We start from the raw sequence: 27,927 nt of genomic DNA, 5'->3' as shown, positions 1-27,927 counted from the left end.
TCGCAGAAGAGCAAAACCTGAGAACAGATAGAAGCTTTTAGAGAACTCAAAAGGCCCACAGTGAAACCCAGAAGTTTAAAGAAAGAGGCCGTCTCCTGGTCCGACTTCAAGCGTCCTGTACCATCTTTATAAACCTGTGTCTAACATTGACCTCTGCCTGTTCTGATGTTGTGCTATGTGTTATAAATAAAGTTTCAGATTGAAGCAGAGTCTTGTACCAGATGCAGGCCAGCCAGTGGGCGATGAGGGCGAAGGTGCACATGAGGAGGAAGAGGACAGCCGCACCGTACTCTGAGTAACGATCCAACTTCCTGGCTACACGAACCAATCGCAACAACCGAGCCGTCTTCAGTAAGCCAATCAGAGTTGTGGTCTGTTCCAGAAGGAGGAGGAGGAGGAGGAGGAGGTGGAGGGGGAGGATGACAGTGGCACTAAAACATCATGACATAAACTCTCACAGCTTTTACCCAAACCCCTCCTCCCCCTCCTCCCCCTCCTCCCTACCTCTCCCTCTCCTCCCCCCCTCACCACCTCCTCTCCTGAGCGGTAGATGAGGAGGTCAAAGGGGATGGCGGCCACCATGTCGATGAGGAACCAGCCTTTGAAGTAGTGGACTGCGATCTTCAAGGACTGACTCACCACCTGAGGACATGCAGCACAGACAGTCAGTGAGTCAGTGAGTCAGTGAGTCAGTGTGAGTGAATATCTGCACAGGAAGTGACACAGTGAGTCACAGCCCGGTAACAACCTGTGTAATAACCAGCGGGACACCAACAGACGATTTGTTAAAGCTGTGAAATGACTCCACAGACGTTTTCAGTGAGCTCAGAGACCAGCTGCAGGGCTGAAGAGGTTTCTGTCAGTCGCTGATTGAAGGACTGAGTGAGAGCTGATCTTCAGGTTCATATGAAGTCTCTCCATCATGGCTGAAACCAGACAACCCCTGGATTTCATAAGTCAGCTGAAGCAGAAATTAAGGCAGAAATAATGCTCAACAAGGCGTCTATTATCAGAGATGAATGGACCACACGGAGGCGTGAAGCGTTTTTTTTTTTTTTGCAGTTTAACATAAAAAATTATCTGGGACAGGGTCAGTGATGTAAAACAAAGGAGTGCAAAACAGCAAATAGATGAAATTATCAGATAATTCCGGACCATGCTCCACCTCTGATCCAAAAGATCCATTCTCAACTGTAGTCATGCGATCATTCTTTCCAAAAGATACACCTGTCTCAACCTCTGCTTCCGTTCAGTAACATTTGGTGATTTAAAGTTCTTCCAATTTGCTGTTACAGTTTTCTGTTCAACCAGTAATAACACTCTGACACTGTTAGCTTCCTAATTAGCAAACAGGACACATATCTACATCAACATGTCAGAGCAAGCTAGTATTTTCTAACCTCATTTAAAGCTAACACTAGCCCAATGAACAACTTCATGTGCTGCACTGGGCTCTGCTGACACCACAGTCTTCAAGTCCAGAGGTTTCCAAAGCAGAACTTTTCAACAGCCACATCCAGGTACCCTGTCAGTTCAGAGCCACTAGGTGGAAAGCTCTGTTAGTTTGCCCTCCAACCAGATCATTCGTCTGTCACTCACAAACAAACATTTAAAAGATTTCTGATGTTTGTTGGGACAGATCTAAAAGAATGTGGTCTTATTCACCTCGTCGTTGGAGTTCACATAAGTGGTCCTGAAGTTGATGATGATGTCCACGATGAACATGATGTCCACGATCAGATCCACAACATTCAGGGGGGAGCAGGAGTACCCACAGGTCTGCATGGCTGCTTCCTCCTGGTCGCTGCAGGAGATAGCAGGCTTTAGTGTCATGTTTTTATTGATCGTACCAAACCCTGGCTGTTTCCCAAAGTCCAGGTACCTTGCCTTGCCTTTGAAGGTAGTGCCTCCGAAGCCACTTCCTTCCAATCCAAGACAAGTGTCCTGCCTCTGCTCAAAAGGAGATGCTAATGGAACAGCCTACAAAGGCATATTTTACCATCAGATTCCTGTCACAAATGTATATGTAATTGGAGTTACATTGTCTCACATAACGTGTTGCACTGTGGACAGTACTTGGAAAGTTTACACAAACGTGGGAGGAGCTCAAGCGGCTACAAATATTGTCATGGCTTGCCACTTCTGTGCGCTTTTTGCTTTTTATTGCCACATCATTGACTCTCTGCAGGTGCAGCTTCTCAGTAATTATAGTTGGGTGAGTGACACACAAAAGAGTTAAGTGGTGGACATGGTATAATTTGTTATTTTTAGAGATGTATTTTGTTATTTACATTTACATTGGAATTTACCATGCGCCTTGGCGGGAGCGTGTCTCCCTGGTGCGTCTTTTCCTTCCTTTCTTTTCCTGTTTTGTAGATTCACACGTTGCATGTTGGGTATTTATAGACATGGCAAGGCAGCGAAGGATACACCTGTGTATCCTTGGTCAATTAGCCACATGCTAACCAAAGGAGGACATATGCCTCCGGAGGACATGAACATTGGAACAGCACTTGGGCAGCATCTGATGATGTGGATGCCTGCCCACGCCCACCCCACGTCCACATCAGACCAAGGCAAGGCAAGGTACCTGGGCTTTGGGAAACAGCCCATGACTCACCGGTTTCCTTTGTCGATCTCAAGCCTTTAAAACACAAGCACGTCTTCATCACAGGAGGAAAACGGAGTGTCCACCCACCTGAGCAGGAAAGTGGCAGAATAAGGAGTGAAGATGGCTGTGTAGATGACCAAGAGCAGGATGACCCAGTCCCACACTGCTTTAAAGGGACTGTAGTGGAGGATGGTCCACTTTTGGATCCTGGGGGTCTGCAGCTTATACTCAGGAAGGACATCCGCACCCAGAGACAGCACCTGAAGACCAGAGGTGGATGCAGAGAGACTGAAGATCAGAAAGAGTCTTCACCATGGCAACATGCCTTAATGCAAGGAGCTGCTTAAACCTTTTCTCACCGGCCAAACCAGCGTCAAAGATGATGTCACGGTTTACAGGGGCACGATCCTCACTTAGCTTCAGAGCTGCTGCTGACCCCTCCCCGACTACACTGTCCCTTTAACTGTGACCCCCAAGCACAAATAAACACAGAACTGTAGCTGTGTCCCAATTCAGGGGCTGCAGCCTAAGGAGGCTGGATTTGAAGACCGATTCTGTCACAGCGGTGCGTCGGAGGCTGTCCCAATACTGAGGCTCCTCCAAATGCGGCCGACGAATCTGTCCTCCATTTCAGGGGCCGTGAAGGACGGGTCCAGTGAATCCTTCACAGCCTCACATATCCCAAGATTCACTGCGATTGAACGCCAAACATGATGGACACGGCCAAACTCCAAAAGGAGTCCTGTTTTATCCAGATATGAGGGATTTCTGGCAACAACTAAGTGATTGTGTTTCTAAAACATCAAAGAATATTTTGTTTTACTGTGTGAAAATATGTTGTTTGGGCTCTTTTCAAGTAATATACTGAGGAAAAACAGTTCTTCATAAATCATCTCATTATTGTATAAAAATATGTTCATAAATGTAAATTCTCTTGGGAAAAAAACTTACTTGGTGTTTTTTTTATCATCATTTCTTTTTTACAGGGAATTCACAAAAGACATTAAATCATTTCAGCAGCTTGTATTTTATACTTTTTTTATTTATCATGCCCCCAGCACTTGATCATATGTTGAAAATGTACGTTGTTGCTTTACTCTCATGCAAATGGTGGTTCTATACTCTATTAACACAGATAATAATAATAATAATAATAATAATAATAATAGTAATAATAATGATAATACTAATAAAAATAATAACACAAAGTAATAAAAAGCTAGTAAAAATCATCCTTTTTTAAATGTGAGGTTTTGGTTTATGTGTGTTTAAAAGTAATGTAAGCCTGACAGGTGAGGGTGGTGTTGTGTGACGTTGAGCGTGACAAACAGGAAATGCTTCGTACACCAGACCATCTCAATTCAGATCGGCCTTTGCGGTCCATGAGCAGAATCTGTCCTGAGATCTGACCAGGCTCTGACGTGCTACATGCTTCTGTTCATGGGGGTAAAATCTGTGGTTTAAGCTCTGACTCAACACAAACGTTCAGGTTATTCTAATGGCTTCTCATGATCTCTCATGGCTCCTCAGTGCTTTTCATGGCCTCTTTGGCTTTTTGTGGCCTCTCGTTGCTTCTTATAGCTTCCCGTGGCATCTCATTGCTTCTCATGGTTTCTCCCGGCCTCTCGTGGTTTCTTTTGGCCTCTAATTACTTTTCATGGCTTTTCTCTTCAAAAGGTTGTTTTTAAATGATAAGGAGTAACTGTCTGAGTGTTCAGCTTTTCTACAGGGTATAAGGGCGTCCACACTCCCCCACAGTCAGCAGAGACCTCAGCTCCTGTCAGTAATGGGGTCACTGGAAAACTAATTATGGGTGTGAAGTGTTGACACAACAGAAAGAACTGCATCCATGTGGACTGAGATCATATATCACTTTAAACACACACACACACACACACACAGACACACAGACACACACACAGACACACAGACACACACAGACACACAGACACACACACACACACACACACACACACACACACATACACACACACACACACACACACACACACACACACACACACACACACACACACACTTAGGCATGTAAACCCAGGGGACCAGGTGTGAGCAGAGTAATTAATGAGCCGCAGCTCAGCCCAACGCACACCTGAACCACAGGTCACTGAGGACCACATGACCCACCTGCAGGGGGTTCTGACAGAAGACCACCTGACCCTGCTTGATGTGTTTCCACCAGAGGGAAACTGACCAGTCTTAAAGGGGTCTTCATAAAGGACCACATGACCCACCTAAAGGGGTCCACTTCCTCCTCTTTGTTGTAATTTTTAGGGTATGGGTTTGCTTGGAGCCGTTCCTTTAAGACGAGGTTTATCTTTACGCTGATGTGTTTTGTCGGGCATCAGTTCCTCTTCAGGTTCTGTCTAACTTTGGATCAAGGTGCACCTGTCTGTTTTCAGGTACCTTTAAGCTTTGTTAATGTGATGGGTGGAGCTGTGGGTGGGGCTGAAGTGTACCTGTATCCTACAACAAACAGCTCAGATTGTACACACACACACACACACACACACACACACACACACACACACACACACACACACACACACACACACACACACACACACACACACACACACACACACACACACACACACACAGAGTTCCTCTCACCTCATGAGTGACCACTGAGGATATTCTGACTGCTCTCTTCTCCTCAGTGCCATCCTGAGACGTAGCGATGTCCACCAGACTCACAGAGGACATGATCCAACCTTCAACACACCTGTCCTCCCCTCAGTATGTCCTCCTCTGGCTGTCCTCCTCTGTCTGTCCTTTTCACTCTTTCCTCCCCTCTGTTCTCCTCTCTGCCTGTTTCCCTCGCTGTCTCTCTGTCTGTCCTTTTCTGCGTCCGTCTGTCCCCGTCTTCTTCTCTGTTTCTTCTTCTTCTCTCAGACATAAAGATGTTTTCACTTCTTTTATCTTTGGTGTAATATTTCTCTTCTTCTCTTTCATCTAAAATTATTTCCTCCTCTGTTCCATCCTCATCTCTCAGTCAATCTCTCCATCCATCCCCAGCTTCTGGTCTGGAGCCTGAAACCCTTCAGTGGGGAGACCACATCAGTCCGGTCTGTATCAGCTGGTTTTATGGTTTAAATCCACAGAGAGGAGAGAAGCTTGCAGCAGCAGAGTCCATCCTGGACTTCTCTCAGAGCTCCTCACAGTGGCTCAGAGGATCCACAGATGATGAAGAGGTCTGGAGCTGTCTCCATGTGGCCAGACCTGATTCTGGTCTTGATCCTGGACTATTTCATCTGCAGGACCAGGAGAAAAATCCTCCCGTTCCCTCTGAAAGTCAGGTCTTCTCACACACTGTCTCTTCCTCTCTCCTCCCCCTTCCCCTCCTCCCATCTCTTTCTCTCCCCCTTCCCTCCTCTCTCTATCTCTCTGTCTTTTTTCCTTTTAATGTAGAAAATCATCAGCTGGCGTTTTAAGCGGGGCAGTTCTTAAAAAATAGTCTAAAAACTAAAAAAGTTTGAACCTGAGGAGTGGATGCAGACTGGTTGAGAAAAATTAATCGAGTGAATCTTAAATCATTTCTTAAACTGGGCAGTAAGCGGTGTGAGGAGGCTGAGATCATCTCCTTTGGCTCTGGTGATGCTCTCAGATGTTGCAGAAACATCCCCACACATCCTAGGAGACTCCTCCAGCCCTGATCCCATCCTCAGGTCCATTTAGATAGCTAGATCTTTATTTGTCATTGTCACATGTACAACGAGATTAAAAGTGCCAACCAATCAGTGCATCAGCCATTAAAAAAAAACATGAAGCTAAAAAGAAGAAGAAGAAAAAAAGACAGTCAAAGCTAAAATTTAAAATCTAAAATCAATACATACTTAAAAACAGACTTGTTAATTGCACAGACCCCTAATTCACTTAATATGTATTGCACATAACTCATCAGCCACTGTGTAATAACCACACTCATCCCTCCGGTACCAGCTGAGATCCTCTGTGTCGCTGCATGAATGTGACACTGCACATGCTCTGCTCAGACAAGCACAGGTACCAGAACAGGTGCTCAGGTAACAACACAATCACCTGATGGTCAACAGCACAAGTACCAGCCCAAGTACCAACAAAGGAACCAGCACAAGAACCAGAGACGGTACAGCACAGGTATCAGCATGGTCACCAGCAGGTGTAGCAGTGCTGTCATCAGCATGTCCAGTAGAACTGGTACCTCCAGGGTCACCTGCATGGCTACCAGAATAGTAACCAACACATTCACCAGCATGGTCATTAGCATAGTCACCAGCATGGCCATTAGCATGATCACCATGATCGTCAGCTTGGTCACTAGCATGGTCATCATATACTGGTCATTCGATTGGTTGCCATGGTAGGTCTTTGGCCCCGTTTCCACCAAGCAGTCTGGCTTAGATCAGTACAGTTTGATATGGGTTGGCTCTGTTTAGCCTGATCCTGTTTGGGTTTCCAAGGCCAACCATGTCCCCTTGTGGTAAGCCGGATGCCTGCATCAGTCAAATAATAGCATGATGCCATAGCGGTGCGACACAGTGTACCCCACTGATAAATCCAATGAAGACGAAAAACGCCACACAGTAAACAAAGTAAGCAACGATGAAGACATCCAGCAGTCAGTCTTCTATGTGATTGTCATGTGTCTCTTTGTTACAAAGAACAATCAAGCTTTGTTTCAGAGAAGGCTGTGAGCCACCAGGAGAAATACAGCAGCTGTCACTCAGGAAGAGATGATTCTTTCCACCAACCAACGGTCTGCAGTGTGAAGCTCCACCTTCCTGGATTGGATCAGTTCAGTCTGGCACCCTTCCGGAAGGGTGCCAAAAAGTGGGATGGCCTGTCTCAGTTGTTTGGGGATCTGTTTCAGGATTGGTCAGTGGAAATGCTGTCAAAAGTGTGCTGTGCCGAGACGATTCAAACTTGCGTGTCCTGTTTGCTTGGAGGAAACGGGGCCTCAGTTTGTCATGTTGCTGACATTGATGATGGAGTGACATGACTCCAAAGCTCTGAACATTATTTTTATGAAGAAGTCCCAACTAAGCCATATGTCGCTGGTAATGAACACACACACACACACACACACACACACACACACACACACACACACACACACACACACATACACACACACACACACACACACACACACACACACACACACACACACACACACACACACACACACACACACACACACACACAGTGTAACAGTGTGTGACCTCCTCTCTGTCTGTCAGTGACAAAGACACAGTGAGAAATGATGAAGAGTCATTACACACAGGTTTGGGTCACCTTCACCGCCAACACACTTCACATTAGATCTCATCTCTGTCCCAAAACCAGTCAGGAGGGAACGACGTGGACAGAGGAACACAGGAGGTATGAGCAGAAGAGTTAGGAATAGAGTTCAGGTAAGATGAAAGTTTATTCTAGTCCCACAATGAGAAATTTAATCTGATTAAGAAAGTCAAAAATGATTAAAGTTTATGGTTATTCTGGGCTCAGTGAATTCATGTGGCTGTTCACTGATTAACCTCCAGAGTCAGCGTGAGACGACACGTGTGGTATTCAGTCGTCCTTACACACAATCAGAGGACATCAGTGATGTCATCAAACTCCGCCCTAGGCCAGGCTAAATTCACCATATGAAGATCAGCAGATGCCCCCTTCATTAATAAACCCCACCCCCTACCTAAACAGAAATATCTGCCCTCACCCTCTGTGTCCTCTACACAGCTGAGAGGGTGTGTGCATGACAACTGTGTGGAATACGGTGTGTTGGTGTGTGTGTGTGTGTGTTTTTGTCAGGGGGTTAGTGAATATACTCCAAGCTTGACCATCAAAAGTCAAAGAGGTATGAGAGGAAATCTACCTGGTGTGCCTTTAGAAGATTTCGCACACACACACACACACACACACACACACACACACACACACACACACACACACACACACACACACACACACACACTAAGAGTGACTGACTGCTGGCTGGATGACCTGGGTATGTGTCAGCATGTGAAGTTCACTGTAAACCTGCTCAGACTGGCTGTAAACAGATGTTTATTTACGCCGCTGTTTGGTTGAGACCTCTTTGAACAGCACACAGACCGTGATAGACATCGTGCTGGTGAACCTGGAGCAAAATTGGGACAGTAGGAAGTCTCTCCTGACCTGCGTAACTTTCTCCGTGACATGGTGAGTTCTGTCCATCAGTTTGCTTGGAGGCCTAATTTCACCAGGAGGTAACGACACGAAGGCGTCCGTCTTTGCGTCAAGGAGGCTCTGGGTCATCTGCTGCAAGAAGCACAAACAGTTACTTCCAGGCAGAAAGAGTGGCTATGCTCCATGTCAGGATATCATTTTTTTTTTTTTTTATGACTTAAACTTTTATTGAACATTTTGAACATTTTTAAGTTGACATACACAATCCGACCGCAGTGCCGTTGCACTTATGGGCTTAGGTGACAGACAAAAGATCAAACAAAATGATAAAACAGAAAAAAAAAATAAAAATGAGCACACTGCCTAACAAACGTTGAAGAGAAAAAAAAAAAAAAAAATAATAAATATATATATATATATATATATATATATATATATATATGAAAATAAATAAATAAATAAATGTATATATATATACATATATGTATATATATATATATATATATATATATATATATATATATATATATATATATATATATATATATATATATATATATATATATATATATATATATATTTATATTTAAAAAACAAAAAACAAAAAAAAAACGGAACAATCAAACAAAAAAGAACATTACAGAACAAACAGGTCAAAGCCTCCCAAAGGACTAACATGTTTACATTACTGCAACCCCTGTAACTCAAACCACTCCACGCCATTAGTTCCAGTCAGTCCAGTCCCTCACCACGAGATCAGAAATAACTACCCCTATCATTGTCCAAGGAGGCTCGGCGTGGACAAGGTTCTAGTCTGTCTTAGGCAACAGGTCTCAAGAGGTTTAGCCTGAGAGCCTGGGGACCCACAGTCGGGCTTTGAGACTCATTTTGGTTCAGTGTTCCACATAGCTGCTCAAAAGACCAAAAATCAGGCTCTGAAGTGACATCAATGAAGAGGAGCCAATCAACCAAACTTATTTTGTAGTTGTTTAAAAAGAGGGGGGAAATGTGGGAGTGGGCTTCCTGTTCAGACCGCAGCAGTAAAATACAGAGTTTACGTGATTACAATTATTTTGTAAAATAAGAATTATGGTTAATGAACTGGTATATCTGTATCTATGTTCCTTTGTGTGTGTGTGTGTGTGTGTGTGTGTGTGTGTGTGTGTGTGTGTTACCTGGCTGTTGGTTCGGCAGTGCAGATCAGTGTCTGATGTCTCAACAGGTATGCTGCTCTTCCTGATCGCAACCATTCCTGAGGGAGAGAGGGATTTCAAAATAAAAGCCTTTTATTAGGAGAGGAAACATCCTGTCAGCACAACAAAACCAGGGGGACCAGGGGGTTAAGGCTGTTTCAGTAAAAAAGGTATTATTCCTCTGTGTCTTTACAGACCAAACCCTCTCTCTGAATCACCCACCTGCTGTTTATGCCCTAACCTCACTGAAATCCTCACATTCACTTTCACTCAGTCTTCATCTTTATCATTAGATCCATTCACTGAGCCCACACATCGACCTCTATTTCAGACCAACACTTTCTACTGCTCAGATTCATGAATAATGTCCAGTCATATGTTTAACATTATCTACAACATTATCATCATCTTCCTTTATTTTCTGTAGAGCAAAAAAATGTCAAAAAGGAGCCAAAACAATCAGTACGTTTACACGCAGCTTAACCAGAGTACGAGCTTAGTCAGCTGTGTATTCCCTTGATTTACAGCCCTGCTGGGGGGGTGATGTTGTCAGCCCCCCCCCATATGATAATAGGGGAAACACTGGTCAGTGAAAAATGATATCATTGACATGCCTGTAATAGGATAGTCAGACCAAGATCAGACTAAGCATAGCCGCATTAACACACCTAGATAACAGGATTGCTATGGGACTTGGATTAGGCTGGACTCTGCAGGACTCAGTATGCCTTAGGGTTCAGCGCATATTTCACCCTTTCACCCAGCAGGAGGAAGTAGATGATGACTATGATTAATAGTGTCACTGTGCTCCAACACAACAAACAAACAAAATTTAAAGTGATTCACAGGCACAGCATGTAAAGAAATATTAAGGGCTACAGCTGCATCCATCTGCAGCCATCGACCTTACAATGTTTCTTCTTCTTCAGGTGAACTGATCTCAATACCCACGCAGCTTCGCTAATCAAAGGACACAGCGCCACCTATCAAAGCAGAGTGATTTGTCTGGACAAGAAGTTTGATTCAATTTTCTGCATGCATACACAGACAGCTCTAGATCCCTCACAGTGACTTAATGATCCAGCTTTCACCTCAGTCAGACAACTGCTTACATGGAAATGTACTGACTGTAAAGTCTCTGTCAGCTGAAAGGGAGAAACATCAGGTAAACATTAGCAACAGCAAGTGAACTAAAGGAACATGAAGGGAATACAGGAAACAGCAGGCAGGTAACAGCAGACATTATCAGGTAACAACAGTAACACCAGGTAACAGCAGATATTACCAGGTAACAACAGTAACACCAGGTAACAACAGTAACACCAGGTAACAACAGTAACACCAGGTAACAGCAGATATTACCAGGTAACAGCAGATATTACCAGGTAACAGCAGATATTACCAGGTAACAGCAGATATTACCAGGTAACAGCAGATATTACCAGGTAACAACAGTAACATCCTGCAACACCAGGTTACAATAGGTATTAGCAGGTGACACCTAGTAACACCAGGTAACACCAGGTAAGACTTGGTAACGGCAGTTTACGCCAGGTTACACCAGATAGCAATAGGTTACACCATGGTATATGAGGTAACAGCAGGCAACAAAAAGTTACAGCAGGTTGAAGCCGGTTACAGCAGGTTACAGCGGGTTACAGCGGGTTATCGCCGGCAACCGCAGGTTACAGCAGGTTACAGCAGGTTACGGCAGGTTACAGCGGGTTACAGCGGGTTATAGCCGGCAACCGCAGGTTACAGCAGGTTACGGCAGGTTACGGCAGGTTACCGCAGGTTACAGTAGGTAACCGCAGGTTACAGCAGGTTACAGCAGGTTACAGCGGTTACGGCAGGTTACAGCGGTTACGGCAGGTTACAGCGGGTTACAGCAGGTCACAGCGGGTTTGACAGGTTACAGCGGGTACAGCAGGTTACAGGGGGTAAATAATCTCACCTGTACAGCTGTGCCTGGGCTGCAGCCTCTTGTCACTGTTAATCTGTCCACACTTGATGTCATCCACTGAGGATGAGTGTTTCAGACTGACACAGCTGCTGTCCATCAGTGTGGAGGGATGACTGATGTGGAACACACAGTCCTCTTCATCTCCTCCTCTTCCTCCCTCCTCCCTGAAACACAGTGCGGAAGAACATAAGGCTACGTTCACACTGCAGAAGTGACCTGAATCTGATTTTTTGGCTCAAATGTGACCTGTATCTGATTTGTTTCTGACAGTGTGAACAGCACAAGTCGCTTTGAATCTGACCTTTTCAAATCAGATTCAGGCCACTTTCAAATGTGGTACTTAATCAGATACATATCCATTTTCTTGAATGTGACCGCGGTCTGAACAGCCAGGTCACATTTAATGTGACTTTGACGTCATTCTACAGCAGCAGTTTACCTCAGGACAAATGTTTTCAAAGTCACTTCATGGACAGAACATAATTACAGGTTAATATAGACATGATTATTAAAAAGTGTCTGTTTTTTTTTAAATAAAGAGTTTTAGTTATTCATCCAGCTACAAGCTTGATTAAACAATGTATAAAAGGACGAGTGATGAGAAAAAGTGAGAGAGTGCTGGGACATCGACTGGCGTCTCCATTACACACAATAAAGGATAAAGGTGAATGAATCGTACGTTTGTATTATGATAACTAACAAACTTAGTTTATTAACACTGCGCTGACTTTTTGAATGGATTAATCAGGCTGAAATAACAGTTTACAGGACGCAGAGACACCGATGATCCACTGCTGTCCATCTCATCCGTGTGTATTTGCGCGCTGCTGTACTTTCCTCTGAGACAGCGTCAGTCAGAGATCCTTCTGCTCCTGTCTGATCTGCCCCCAGACAAACTACGAACATCAGAACAGATGACAAAACTAAGTTTTTGCCTCTTTGTTCACCTGTTCAGCGCACTACGGCTCTGAGATGTAGCAGGGTCAGCAGGAGAAACTCTGGTGCGGGACAGAGTGTCCGCCTTAAGGTTTATAAGAAATCAAATATAGCCATAATTACTTTAATAAGAGCTCACTCAAGGAGAGCTGCTGAAACATCAGGTTTTGCGTTATGGAAACAAACTTTCCAGCATTGTGAAGCACAGTTTTGCTCTGTGTTTGTTGCTCCTCATCACACCGTGCTGTGCGTGATGTCATTAATGTTAAACTGAGCATGCGTGTCACTTCTGAAGCGTGAGCTGTTCACATCACAGTCTGCAGTCAGGTTCATTTACAGGTGCCATCTGAACAGCTAAATACAAAAATCGGAAATCGGAATTGAGCAATAAGGGCTGCAGTCTGAATGTAGCCATAGAGTCCTCCTTCCCTGTCAAAAACACCTCTCTGTCTCTCTGTGCCCCCCCCAAGGGACCGTCTGTGGAGCTGTCTCACTCTCTTGGCTCAGAGTCCTCCTCGCTGAGTTACCTTTGTGATGGATGTAAGGAGTTCAGGGTCAGAGTTGGAGGAGCAGAGGTTGGGGTTGGAGGCTGCTCCCTTCCTCCTCCTCCTGTACTTGTATCCATCAGCAGCTCACAAGCATCACCTCCCTCTTCCTCCTCCTCCTCTTTGTCCCACAGCAGGAGTCCAGCTCCAGCCTCCTCCAGCTGCTGCCTGGACAGTAGTTTGTCCAGGGCCACAGACTCATGTCCCAGTGGAGGGAGTGGGGCACCCAGCTCTGTGTCTCCTGACAGAACGCTGGAGGTGGGGCTGAGGGGACGCAGGAGGAGGCGCAGACGCTGTCTCCGAGCTGCAGGGAGCACAGGAGGAGTTCAGAATGAGTGAGGTCTGTTTCTTTAACTGTTTTTAAGGTCTGAGGAGTTCCTGGTGAACAAACCGATCCCCCAGTTAAACCCAGGTGAACTGTTTGTGGCACTGTGTGGGGTGAGACCTGGACTCTTTTCTAGACCTGAAGCTCAGAGTAAAGAGACGTACCCAGAGAGAGCCAGGGGAGCCTCAGGACCCGGTTCAGCTCACTGGAGGGAGAGCTGTTGGAGGGACGGGGGTCTGTGGGGAGCTCGAAGTTCAGGATGAACATGATGACCAGGCCGTCTTCATTCTTCACAGGAACCACGTCGATCACACAGTGAAAGCACACTCCTAAATACACAGAGACAGAGACACACAGACAGACAGAGACACACAGACAGAGAGACAGAGACACACAGACACACAGACACAAAGACGGAGACAGAGACACAGACACAGAGATGTATAGACAAAGAGAGACACAGACACAGAGACACAGACACAGGCACAGACAGAGAGACACAGTCAGAGAGACACAAACAGAGACAAAGTCAGAGAGACAAAGACACACAGGCACAGACACAGACATTGAGAGACAGAGACATACAGACGAAGAGAGACACAGACACAGAGAGACAGAGACAGAGACAGAGACAGACAAAGACATACACAGAGACACAGACACAGACACAGAGACAAATGCAAAGACAGACAGAGACACAGAGACAGAGACACGGGGACACAGAGATGCAGAGACAGAGACAGAGACACAGAGACAGAGACACAGGGACACAGAGATTCAGAGACAGAGACACAGAGAGACAGAGACAGAGAGAGAAAGGAGGTGTGTTAGTTTTCTGTCTGCTCAGCTTCCTGTCCATCTTGATATGTCCACTAGATGGTGACACCAGAGAGAGAATAAACACCTAGCTGCCGATATCAAAGCGGTTCAAAGGGAGCAGACTGAAACCTCATCCCCCATCATAGAGCCCAGACCTGATCCCTGCTGCAGACTGAGGAAACCTCTCTAAGAGTCTGACCTGGGCTAAGGAGACAAAGACCTGGACTATAGCTCAGCGGTCCAAATTCCTAAAAGTGAAAGTCATATTTCATGACATTAGTGAATGAAGGACCCATAGTCTGGAGGAAGGGCGGAGAGGCTCATAGTCCAGGCTGCTCGAAGTCCAGAGTAAGAGACTTGGCTCCTGCCCACAGCACAGAAAGAACCAAAGCTGGTTTACTGACCCTGTGTGTGGTCCTGAAGCCCATAGAGAGTCTGTGAGGTGTACCCAAGAGGGAGTAGGGAGACTCCAGACCCAGAAACACAGGGAAGCTGAAGTTTAAAGTGCTGGTATTCTACATTCAGTTTTTACTTTGTGTATTTAATGAAACAGTTGGTTTGGGACCAAGGTTAGGGACTCACTATGGAGAGTAACCGATAAAGTAGGTTGCTGAAGCTGTAAATTATGATTAACAGAAGCAGATTTAAGGGTTAAAGTAAAACTACAGTGTATTATCAAACTCTGAACCAGTCTAATTATTAATCTTAAAATAAAAAACATTAATATCCTGATGGAAACATAAGTTGAAATATAGAGATAAAAGGTTTTTAAGTGCAACACTGCAGCATCTCTATCAAATGGGAAATTTCCAAAACTTACTGACCTAAATTAATTTGTTAAAAGACTGATCCTTATTATATATATATATATAACTGAAACTGGGCTAAAAACTATTTTTGAGTTTTCATCGACTGAAACTGAACTAAAACTGTCACACATGGAAATGACTGAATGTAACTAAAACAAATACACATTTTCCTCAATAAAGACTAAGACTGAGACTGAGCCTAAAACTAAGACAGCTTCCAGAAACAACACTGGTTGATGAGACGGGATCAGAGCCACAGACTACTGTGGTCCAGACCAACATAAGGGAACATGAGAATAGCCTCTCTGCACTAAAAACTGCTTTATTGGTCTGATGTCATAGTCTGATTTCACGAGGTACTGAACTTTAGCTTTTACTGGCTGTTAGCCATGGTCATCACGGAGGTTGGGTATGACAGCCAGACTGGATTAGAGCTACTACATGGAAACTTATTTTGCCTGAATAATAATTTAAAAATGACAGAAGTAGCAGACCATCTGCTATAGATCACACACACACATAAACACACACACACACACACACACACACACACACACACACACACACACACACACACACACACACACACACACACACACACACACACACACACACACACACACACACACACACACACACACACAGGTATGGGGACTAAACCCTGACCTGTTCTGACCTCTTCAGAATGATGAAGTGACTCCAATCAGAGTTTATGATCTGAACTTGAAGACAGAGACGACGATGACAATGATGGTGATAGTGATGATGATGATGAATAGCTGATGAAGACATGCTGATATTAAAACTCTGTCTGGTTTTGAAGCAGGCAGGGGAGGGGCAGACAGGTGAGAGAAGACAGACCATCTGCTGAGTCTGTACAGGTTTCAGGATCAGACCATAGACTGTAAAAAAATGGACGTCCACTTGCACGGCTCGAAGTGAGGTTTCCACAAAAACTGCTCCCCCTGGTGACTGGCTGCAGTATAGGTTAGAAAATCAGGCTTTCCAGCCATTCCAGATGGGCTGTGGTCAAACTTTAAAAATTAATACTCTGAGTAGAAATGTTTCTCATGTCCAATTGTTGTGGTGATTTGAAGATATCATTTGGCTGTCTTGTATCCAAGTCCTTTTTTTATCGGAGAAGTTTCGTTTTCATTAGTTATTCGAGGTTAAAAACGAGGCTTTACGTAACGTTTAACAATGATTGACAGATGTAGTTCTTGTGTATTTTTCCGGGGATTGTAAAACATGTCAGGAGGTAGAGTCAAGAAGTGATTAGACTCTCAAAAGAAAAAAAATATATTTTATTTTTGTCACCCAGCTCCACTCAGATTCTCCCAGAATCCACCATCATCTCCACTGCGCAGAATCTGGCTGCAATTGCTACCAATGGCTGCGCCTGTGACGGCGGTATTTTGTCTTCAAAACCGTACAATGATAAATGGCGGAGTCACGCTGTCCACTCTATATACAGTCTATGGATCAGACACATCCAACACAAGGCTTATTTCCACCAAGTGGTCTGTTTTGGATCAGTGTAGTCTGGTACGGATTTGATCAGTCAAGTCTGATCCTGTTGGCACAGCCAACCATGCCCTTCTTTGTAGGAGGTGTCTAAGCTGGATAATGATAGCTGCATTAGCTATGTTATAACAAGATGACAAAGCAGCAGTGAACCCCACCAAGATGTGGGGAATGTGTAGGGTGTAGGGGTTTGTCCAGATCATTCTCTGTCTCAGCTGCAGCTGAGAGACCACACACCACAAACAGCCCTCTTTGACAGGTCAGTAAACACAAGCTTTCTGCTCATCCTGCAGTGTGCTGAAGATGCAGCAGCTTTAGAATGTGACATGTCCTCAGGAAGACCTGATCTTCAGACTGTCAGCAACCTCACAGCACTCCACAACCACTGACACACCGGGCTCAGTACAATCACTGACACACCAGGCTCAGTACAATCACTGACACACCAGGCTCAGTACAACCACTGACACACCAGGCTCAGTACAATCACTGACACACCGGGCTCAGTACAACCACTGACACACCGGGCTCAGTACAACCACTGACACATGGGGCTCAGTACAATCACTCACATACTGGGCTCAGTGCAACCACTGACACACTGGGTGGGCTTGGGCTGATGACACATTTTGCCGGACAATTATTGTCCCACAATTATTGACAATAAACAATACTATTGACATTATTTTGAGGCCAAATTAAGCGCTTATGTAAAAATATATATCATAATAATGCAATTCACTCTTTTAAATGGAAAACTATTTTGTTTCTCATGACAATGAAAAATTACATAGTTTTTCAGTCAGAAACTGCACTTTAATAAAAAACTTTGCTAAAAGGCAGTACTTCTTTGGTGATGTAGCAAACTTCACTTTCTGTGTCCATGTAAGTTCTCATCATCCAGGCCAGAGTTATTCTAAACGAGGCAACTGTTTGTGAAGATGTTTGTCCTCTTAATCATGAGGCTTCATCAGCTTTATCAGCTTCATCAGCCTCATCCCACACTGTAAACAGACTAGCTGTCTGGATTTGAAGTAGAATACTCTTTCTGTGGGCACACACCATTTTGCACTGTTTCATTGGATTTAACTTGGTCAATAAAATGCCTCAGTAAGTGCTGACTGTTGGGGTGAAGGATCTCCATTTGCAGGTGAAGTTTCTTCCCCAGCTGTGAAAACTAGGTCGGGTGGTTGTGTTTTAGGTGGCCATGTGAGTTTGCTGTGCTGCCTTTTTTTGTTGCTGCACACTGGCTCATCTGCGTTGATGGGCTCACCTTGCTCATTGGGTCTGAAGTAGAGCCTGACACAGGGGTGGATTTTCACTCCTGTCCCATCCCACTCCCACAGAAATAGTCCTGTCCCGTCCCAATCCCAGTAAAATGACTCCCACTCCCATCCCGCTCCCATTCAGAATGACTCCCTCTCCTGAACCGCTCCCGTTCCTCCCCTTCTTTTAGTTTTTAGGCAATAGATCGATTTTGGTTTGGTTTTCTACCCATTTCTTTTTTCCTTCATGTAATGCAGCTTTATTTCTAAAGATATGGCAACAGGTACACTTCATCTGTGGTCAAATTAGGAGCCATTTATTCCAAACAAACTAAAATGTCTACCTTAGTATGATGAGCCTAAACATATGACCTTTCTTTTTACTTTTTTATTGAGCAATTCTTGCCATTAGGCAATCTGTTAAGCATTGACAATACTTCTATGTTTTAACTGTTTGGAAAAACTGCAACAAGAGATCTGTCCAGTTCTGTCAGTTAAACAGATAGTTCCTTACTTCTTACTTTGCGTTGAGCCGCGCTCACACTCCAGGAATTTCAAAATCTTCAAAGATTATAAAACCGGGTCGTATCACACACAATAAGAAAAATTTTCACAGATCATCTCCTCTAAAATCTTTAGCATGCACTAACTTCAAGATTTGGAAATAATGACAGGATTTCACCAAGATTATCTGACCAGAGAGAGCAATGCACCACGGTTTGACCTGAAGCTTTAAGCGCACTGCTGGGACAGGAGGAGGAGCAGTGGAGCTGTGTGCATCGGTGCCTTTTATCCATTACGCGCGCGCAGAGGGACAGACATGAAACTGTCGCTAAATCAGTCGATAACAGCATTATCTCACACTGATCTCTGACAAATAACAGTTTGATAAATAATAAAAATGATGTAATTATGAGTTAATTTTAAAAGATTATTTAACAGGCTCCAGTGGGCCAGTGGAGTGCGCAGTCAGGTGACCCAGAGCCTTTCAGTTGCACTTTAAGCCCAGAGAACAGGCCACTTATAAAGTGGAGCCCTGATCTCGGAAGGAAGCAAAAGCACAAAAATGGAGACTCTAGTGATGCAATGGCTGTAGACATTATCTGCAGTCAGTCAGTCAGTTTGTAGCACATCGTATTCTACGGTAGTGCTTACTCCCTTGATTCCTGCTCTTAATTGAATTTCAGTGGAAGACAGCTGCCAGGAGCACTGTTGGCTTCTGTGAAGTGTAGTTCTTTTTAAACACCTTACAGTTAGGCTTATTGGAAATAAACTACAAAATGCCAGCACGTCACATATTATATTTTATCTTCCTGATTGGTTCCTGCTCCCGTCTACTCCTGCTAACTTTTTATCCTGTACTGTCCCAATCCTGTGATTGAAAGTAAAATTGACTCCCATCCCGCGGGAATCCCACGAGAATCCCGTGACCTGAGGAATTCCCCAAAAATGTCAACCTCTAGTCTGAAGCTGAAACATTTCCACTCTAGGGCTGTGGTGTTTCACTTTACTATCAAATTACCCTGAGTTAAATTAAACAAATGTCAGGTAAATCCAACTGGTCAGGAGGCAGTCCCTTTCTTCGCTTCTCCAGGTCTTCTTTGCTGAGTTTTTATTCAACCTAACCCATTTCTAACATCCAGTTTTGACAACTTTTGAAACCTGACCATTAACCGTCCTTCAATTCCATAAAGCTAACTCAAAAAGTAAATAACTCCAATCTAAATTGAACAAATGTCAGGCTAATCCTATGCTGAATAGGCATACTCATACATCTCCTACCAAAAAGAAAAAACATTTCCTTAATTTTAAAACTTGAGGGGTATTGTTGCTTTGTGCTTAGTTATGTTTTGTTACAGAAATAAGTGGGCTAGTCAGGAATAGGGAGCTTGCTGGAAGTAACTAAATTTGTAGTAAAGCTATAACTTGTGAAGTTTAGACTAAATTCTACACATTATACCCTAGCCTTTATGATAGTGAAATTTATCACTCACCAGAAGAAACCAATTCAAGAATCATGTTTACAACTTCTTCTGCACTAAAGATTCTGTTTCTTCTTGAAGGAGCCGCCATCATGAAAGGTTGTTGAATCACCCAAGTCACACAATTTATCCTGAATAATCCAAAATGTTGACTTTGGCTAGAAATAAAAAGGCCTAAGTCACCCTTTTGAGGTAGACCATTGCCCTATAAGGCATAAAGAGCATGATCCTTTTGGCTAAAGAGTTAAGCTGTTTTACCAGAGACGGCCACAATCAAGAGACGATTTAAGACAAAAACTCATTTTCCTCAAAAAATGACTCCGGTTATTGTTTTAATGGGATGGCAATGTGTAATTATCATTATTGATAATAGATTTTTTTTTATTTTTAATTTGTTTCACATAAGCAAAAAACTACGATCAACCATGTTCTCACTGAAGTGGACATCATGTGACACCAGGTGTGTTTCAGACTCAAAGTGTAAGAAATAATCATTAAACAAATTACCCAAAACATGAATTCATATGCAAATAAAGTCCATACTGTTTGATGCTGAATGCTCAGATGTAAAATGCCCACTGGAGAGGACGTGTCTGCAACTTCTGAACAAAATTAAAGATAAAAAAAAAACAAACAAAAAAAAAAACCTTGAAAACATTTTTTTCCTCCTATGAAAAACAGAGGAATCTTGATACAGGATTTCATAATTCATATATCAGAGGGTTGGTGTGATAGATTCACACACTGTAACTTTGTGTGTGTGTGTGTGTGTGTGTGTGAGGTCACAGTGAAGGTCAGCAGCTCTCTGGGGACAGTGGAGAAAATAGGATCACAGTGTTTTTCATTAGAGCAGAAGAAGAGTATCAACCCAGAGAAATGATAAACTGAAGGATTAAAGATTAATGGGGAGAGTGAGATAATCCACACACACACACACACACACACACACACACACACACATACATACAGCCTCTTCCTTCCTGTCATAACCATGGTTGTCTTCTTTCTGTCTTCTGTCCATCTCTCCGTCCTCAGAGTGACATGAAGGTGAAGAAGATGAGAGAAGCTACCATCAGCTCTCCTCTAGTGGAGACCAACAGCTCTGATGCATGTTGTCGTATTAAATGTGTTGGTCTTTAAAGAAGCGGAGCGTTAAGACAGCTTCTGTGTCCGTCCTGTGGCTCAGGGTCAGACTCATTCTGAAGTCTCCCCCCCCACCAGCAGAACGACAGAGGTGCCTGGAGGTGCTGTGTGTATGGATTGGGAAAATGTAGTGTTGTGTGTTTGTCAGACTTTAGGTTCAAACTTATTTCTTCTGTCAATGGAATGATAGTGACTTTTGAAGACAAAAATATTGCTGCAACAACTAGGGATTAGAGCTCGACCGATATGGGATCTTTGGGGCCGATGCCAATACCGATACTGGGGGCAAAAAAAAAGCAGATATCCAATATATCGGCCGATATCCGATTTATCGACTGATATCCGATATATTGGCTGATATATATAATGAATTCATAGATATACACAGGATATATACTGTATATGAACACAAATCATTATAATACCCATATGATCCAAGACAGAGACAGAACACTATTAAATTAAAACAAGGAACTTTAATTATAAATCTGTCAACATAGGAACTGTAGTGTTAACCAATGATAAATAAGAACAATCTGTAAACACAATAACAAATAAAGAAGTAAAACTGTAAACACCTTCAATAAACAAGTCAAACTTGGAACAGTAAGTATTAAAAAAAAAATAAAAATGTAAACACACAATGAACAACTTAAACGTTATAACACCGAATTATAGTCTTACATTATATAATGGTGGATGTATGAATTCATAGTAGCATTTATCTCTGTTTATCTCACAAAAAACAACTAACACAATGTTAAAATGTTATTCTATAGTCTTACATTAGATAATGGTGGACGGAGGGGGCGGGTACTCGAGCAGTGTGCAGCCCAACACACAGACACACAGGAACAGGAGCCACAGAATCTCCGTGGAGCAAAAATTTTTATAATCGGCTACATTTTGGCCGATGTCGATTAATCAGTGACGGGCATAATCGGTCAGGCTCTACTAGGGATGCATCCTGGTATTGGGTATCGGCCTGATCCAACCCCTCAAAGCTGGATCAGGTATCAGTGGGAAGTGGGCCAATCCTTGGTCCTGATCCTGGCAACCGGCCAGGAATGTTTCCTCTGATTTACTTACTTGGCTTTTTTGCTGCATTACCAGTCTTCAGGGTTTAACAGTTTAACATTGAAAGGTAATTTTCTGAACATTCTGAAGCTTTGGTTTTGCTAACCTGCTGAAAGAATAGAACTTGATTGTCATTGTAACAAGCAGACAATTGTACGAGTCCCTCCGATCCGAGTCCCAAGCAAGTCTCAAGTCATTTGGTCCAAGTCTCGAGCAAGTCTCAAGTCTTTCTGTTGTGGGCAAGTCAAGTCAAGTCGAGTCATAGAGGTTTTCAAGTCAAGTCGAGTCGAGTCACAAGGTTTTTAATTCAAGTCGACTCAAGTCATAAGGTTTTTAATTCAAGTCGACTCAAGTCACAAGGTTTCAATTTTGAGTTAACTCACGTCACAAGGTTGTCTGGTTGAGTCACTGGTTATATCTCAGGTTTATATCTTGAAGAAAGAAACCTTATCTTCCTTAAGTAAATGTCAAAAATATGCAGATTATTTTTCAACTCTGCATGGATTAAACTAACATAAATCTTAAAAGATATATATTTATCCATTACATGTTTGATCATTTAGACCTAGGTAGATGACAACGGCTAGGCTACATTACATTAAGAAATTGCCTGTTTGACCCCAAAAAATGTTTATTTTGAGCATTAGCCACATTTAAAGTGCAATCTTTTTTATAAGGTAGCTACTTTTACAAAGACAAAAAATTTACCAGTGCAAACAAAGTGCAAACAGCACAGAACAGGAGCTTAAAATAAATATAACTTGAAATAAAGGGACACCCATTTAAGGGATGCCAAAGTAGTGGCTAGTAGTGACACCATTAATGTAATGTCTAGTGCGTACTACAGGCCTACTGCTTTCAAAAAGAAAAAAAAAACACAAAATAATCTTGACGTGCATGTTTTTATATTTAAGATTTTAATATGTCATTTATCATCAGGCACTAATTTAGCTGCCTCTAGTGCCTGGCCACGTGCATTTGTTTTGCTGGCATAGGGTCCTTTATCCTCGTTCCAAAAGAATAACAGAGTGGACTAAATGCAGCTATAGCGAGAGGAAAAACTTATAGGAGGCTAAATGAGAAGGAAAAAAGGTTTAGCGTGGGAGTTATTTCCTCTGCTGACGAGTCACGATTGGATGTTTGTTATGAAGAGTGATGAAGTGTTGGATGACGGGGGCTTGCTGCCATGGATGGAGATTATTGATGCAGTCACAGAGGCTACAGTAGCCCATATCAACATTCGTAACAGTGGTGAGTGAAATTGTTTGTCTTATTAACAACAATGTTCAAAACAGGATCGACAAACATATCACTGACACACACACATGCACAAATGCTCACGCGCACACACTTCTAATAGTGTCAGCTTGGTTTCACTTAATTGGCTTCATGTACAGTCTTTAAATGGCGTATACAATTGGACGTTGTTCCCTCTTTTTCGTTAATTGTAGCGTTGTATATCCTGCATTGCGCGCTCCGTCTTTTTCCATTTGAGTGGAAATTTTGAAATGCAAACTGCTCTACTTTTGGAGCAGCAGAAGATGCAACAGGCTCGCGGGTAGTCCCCATTTGATGGTGCTTTTAATTTGTACTCGGATGTCGGAGTTCCCAGAAAAAATATCTGAGTTCAGGAGTAAACCGTAATTAAGCGCCTGTTAGATTATTTTTATTTTAGAATATATGACCAGTGTTTGACGCAATAAATCAGCTACATGTTACAAGTCGTCCGAGTCGGCTTGTCTCAAGTCGAGTCGAGTCTCAAGTTTTTTACCCTCAAGTCAAGCCAAGTTGCGAGTCGTCAAATTTGCGACTCCAGTCGAGTCTCTATGACTCGAGTCCAAGTATCTGGTAACAAGTACAACAAAATTGAAGTTACAGCATTTAAGACAACAAAAGTAAGAAGGTGTATAGAAAGTGCAAAAAGTGTATAGAAAGTGCAAAAAGGTCCATCAGAAAATAGATGCTGACAGCTTGTCCATAATTGTCCAGTTAGCCAGCCTCCACCTCAACAGGGTCCAGGACTGAGCTTCTTCAGCAAATGTACTTAAACAAAAGCTTAAAATACTTAAATGATTAACATTGAAGTATTTTATAGTTTAAATAAATTTTAACTTCACTAATTCAATATACTAATTTTTTGCCTTTTACCCAAACACTACCAGTCTGATCCCATAGTGCAGCATACAGGTTATCACTTCACCAGTATCAGATTTGTTTTGGTATGGGTCAATACCGGGAGCCCTGGTATTGGTAACAGCCAAAAAAAGTTGGGTCAGTGCATCACTAGCAACCACACAAAAACTAAGACAGTTTCAGAAAAAAGACAGAGAAAAGAAGTCAAATTAGAAGCCCCAAAAGCCATATTCACCTGATAATTTCAGAAGGATGTCTTATTTTGAGATATTACCCTGTAAAATATGATGTGGATTGCTTGTTAAGGGTGAAATAAAAAATTGTCAAGTTTCTTAAAATAAGAATAACTAAAATGTTAAAGTTAATATGTGTATTTTTCTTATCTTATACTTCTTTCTTTTGTGTGATATCCCCAAATCAGGCTTTTTCCAAACTCCTCAGCTGAGTACAGCTGTTTGAAGCGTGTAAGTCTTTTTTGTTGTTGTTTTTTTTTACTTGTTTTGTTTTGTTTTACAGGAAAGAGACAAAACATTTGCTAAGTTTGGAGGTTCTGTAGTGAGCTCCTGTTAAGCATAATAAGGATGATCCAACTCCAGGTTCAAGATTCAAAGTTCAGTCAGGTTCGGTCAGTTCAGCAGTAAAACAAATATCATTACACTTTCTCTCTCTGTCTCTTCCTGTTATGATTAAGTAAACCCTTTAATTACTCAGAGCTAGCTAACAGAGCTAACTGAGCTACAACAGTTATCTTAGCCAACAGCATTAACGGAGCTAACAAAGCCCACAGAAGTAGTGGAGCAAACAGTGCTAATGGAACTCATGGAGCCAACATAGCATACTGAGCAAGTAAAGGTAACACCGCTAAAACAGCTAACAGAGGGTACTGAGCAAATGGAGCTTACAGCAGTAATGGTGCTCATGGAACTAACAGTGCTATTAGGGCTGATGGAGCTACAAATCACACTGAGCAAATGGAGCTAACAGCACTACACAGTTATCGGAGCCAACGGTGCTGACAGATTCAACAGCGCTAATATAGCTAATGTAGCTAACAGAGCAAATGGAGCTAACAGTGATAACCAAGCCAATGGAGCTCATGTAGCTAACAGAGCTAATGGAGGTAACAGCACTAATCGAGCTTATACAGCTAACAGGGGTCATAGAGCTAACAGAGCTAATAAGGCTTACAGAGCTAGCAGACCTAACTGAGTTGATTGGGGTAACAGAGTTGTAGTATCAGAGGCTCCCTCAGAGTGTTCACAGAGACAATCTGTCCTCTGTCCATCAGACTGACTCTTGTCATTTATCTGTGTCATAAAGGACGAGCTTTATCACAGCAGCATGTGTAGGATAAATCAGTGCTGAGCTTCATATTTAATTAGCTCTAATGAACAGCATGTAATTAGCATGTGGTATCTGTGGGAACAGCTCATTAAGTATCAGCATCTTGGTCTTATAGAGGCCTACAGATTATGTTCACAGCGTGCTCAGTGACCTTCCTGTTCCTCAGCAGACACACGTTCAGAGAGGGCCTAAACACTGCTCAAGTCATGTGTGTGCTGTGAAATGCGTATGTGTGTGAGAAAGAGAAAGCAGATCACCTTCATCTTACTAACATGGTCCAAGATCTTTTGAGGATGTCTGCACATGTTTTTGTCTAGTGTATGATGCTTTGAATCCTGGAGGTAGTGGTTGTGTATTTGTTTCTGTTGTAATCATGAGTTAGGGTTAGGGTTAGTTAACCCTAACCCTAACCCTAACTGTGCTGCTGCCTTTCTCGGCCAGGACACTCTTTGAAAAGGGATTCTTAATCTTAACAAGTGTCTTCCTGGTAAAATAAAGATTAAATTACAACCACTACTACTTCTGCTACTATAACTACTGCTACTACTACTATTACAAATACTTCTACTACTACTACTACTACTACTACTACTACTACTAATCATCATAATAATAATAATAAATTAACTAATTAATTAAATAAAAAGATGACATCACCATCCAACCACTGACTTTAGAGAAGGGAAGGCCATCTATACACTAAGGAGACGACAGGAGATTGGATTAGGAGACTATTATGTTAATCATGTGACCATGATTATATGTGTAACGTATTCACAGATCACTTATATCCAGATGTGACACATTACATAAGTACAAAAAGATCTTAAAGTCATATCAATCTGGCTTTAGGGCAGATCAGAGCACAGAAACTGCTCTTGTTGAAGATTAATGATGTCAGGATAAACAGCGATGGTAAAGAAGTACAATCTTAAAGATCTTTCTACTGCTTTTGATACTGATGAGCCTGATGTATTGATTCAAAGACTTCACCACTTGGTTTGCCTGTCAGGCCCTGTGCTCGACTGGTTCACATCCTTTTGAAAAGACAGTTAATTTCACGTCTTTTTTGGAAATTTGGAATCTGAAAACAGAAAGGTCCTCTATAGGGGTTCCACAAGGATCAGTTGTTGGACTGACTTGGATTGCTTAAATATCTACGTGCCCCCATTTAGTTAAATCAGGAAGAAACACACAACATAATACCATTCATGTGCTGGTGACAGAGGTATAAGTTTCACTGTCACATAATGACCTGAGCCCTAGTGATAAAATTCCAGACTGTATAAAAAGTATCAGATCCTGAATGTTCAGAAACTTTCTAAAACTCAACACAGATAAGACTGAATCACTCTTTTGTGGTCCAGAAACTTAGAGATAACACATCTGTACACGCCTCATTAAAGCCCATTAAGTGCAGTGAGCAGGCCTGAAACTTGGAGTTATTTTAGACCCTGACCTTAGCTTTAAAGATCATATCTCCAACATTACCAGAACTGCATCTTGCCATTTTAAGAACACATCAAAACTCAGATCTAGGAATGAGTACCTTTTACGTTTGAAATGATATGATACTGATGCCTGGTACCTGGCAATCAAGGTTATAATAGTTTACTAAAAGGAAACTAAAAAGGAAAACTAAAATTTAAAATACATTGCATTTAACTCAAACTAATAAAAACTAGAAAAGAAAACAAAAACGATAAGTGAACTAAAACTGTATCTTGTGTTCACAAAACTAACTGAAACTATCCAAAATTAAACACAAAATGTCCTTTGTTATCGTTTTTGACAATATGAACAGCCTTTAGGATTTAAATTAATCTGACACATTTTCCCAAACACTTTTATGACAGTTTTTGGGAGTTGTCAGAGCCGTATGGCACCATCACAGCGACGGACTGGGACGTGCTTGTTTACTGCACTGACTGGCTGTGCGCTGTGCTGCGACCAAACGTAGAGGAGCAGAATCAGAGCATCTGTAATAGTTTAATTTCATGTGAGTCTGACTTTATTGTTACAGAGTCCAAGTTTCTAATTATATAAGCGCATATTATATTGTTTTATATAATTTATGTTTTTATTATTTT

General features: G+C 42.5%; 1 protein-coding gene across 1 annotated transcript in view; it reads right to left on the bottom strand.

The window, feature by feature from the left end:
* Positions 1-27,927, bottom strand: part of LOC141804229 (voltage-gated inwardly rectifying potassium channel KCNH6-like) — a 43,904-nt gene that overhangs the window by 5,544 nt on the left and 10,433 nt on the right. The window contains exons 3-12 of the mRNA XM_074688562.1: positions 13,906-14,070; positions 13,399-13,720; positions 11,927-12,099; positions 10,195-10,197; positions 9,955-10,031; positions 8,789-8,911; positions 2,699-2,871; positions 1,666-1,804; positions 505-642; positions 219-373 (exon numbers count right to left, since the gene is read on the bottom strand). Of these exons, the coding sequence (XP_074544663.1) occupies positions 219-373; positions 505-642; positions 1,666-1,804; positions 2,699-2,871; positions 8,789-8,911; positions 9,955-10,031; positions 10,195-10,197; positions 11,927-12,099; positions 13,399-13,720; positions 13,906-14,070 (1,468 nt within the window). The remainder of the gene's footprint in view (positions 1-218; positions 374-504; positions 643-1,665; positions 1,805-2,698; positions 2,872-8,788; positions 8,912-9,954; positions 10,032-10,194; positions 10,198-11,926; positions 12,100-13,398; positions 13,721-13,905; positions 14,071-27,927) is intronic.

Source organism: Halichoeres trimaculatus, unplaced genomic scaffold (genome assembly GCF_033239565.1).
Source record: "Halichoeres trimaculatus isolate MK-OKI-2021-1 unplaced genomic scaffold, fHalTri1.1 fHalTri1_scaffold_15, whole genome shotgun sequence".
Lineage (NCBI taxonomy): Eukaryota > Metazoa > Chordata > Actinopteri > Labriformes > Labridae > Halichoeres > Halichoeres trimaculatus.
The sequence above is the reverse complement of the archived record's forward strand: the minus strand, read 5'-3'. Positions and strand labels throughout refer to the sequence as shown.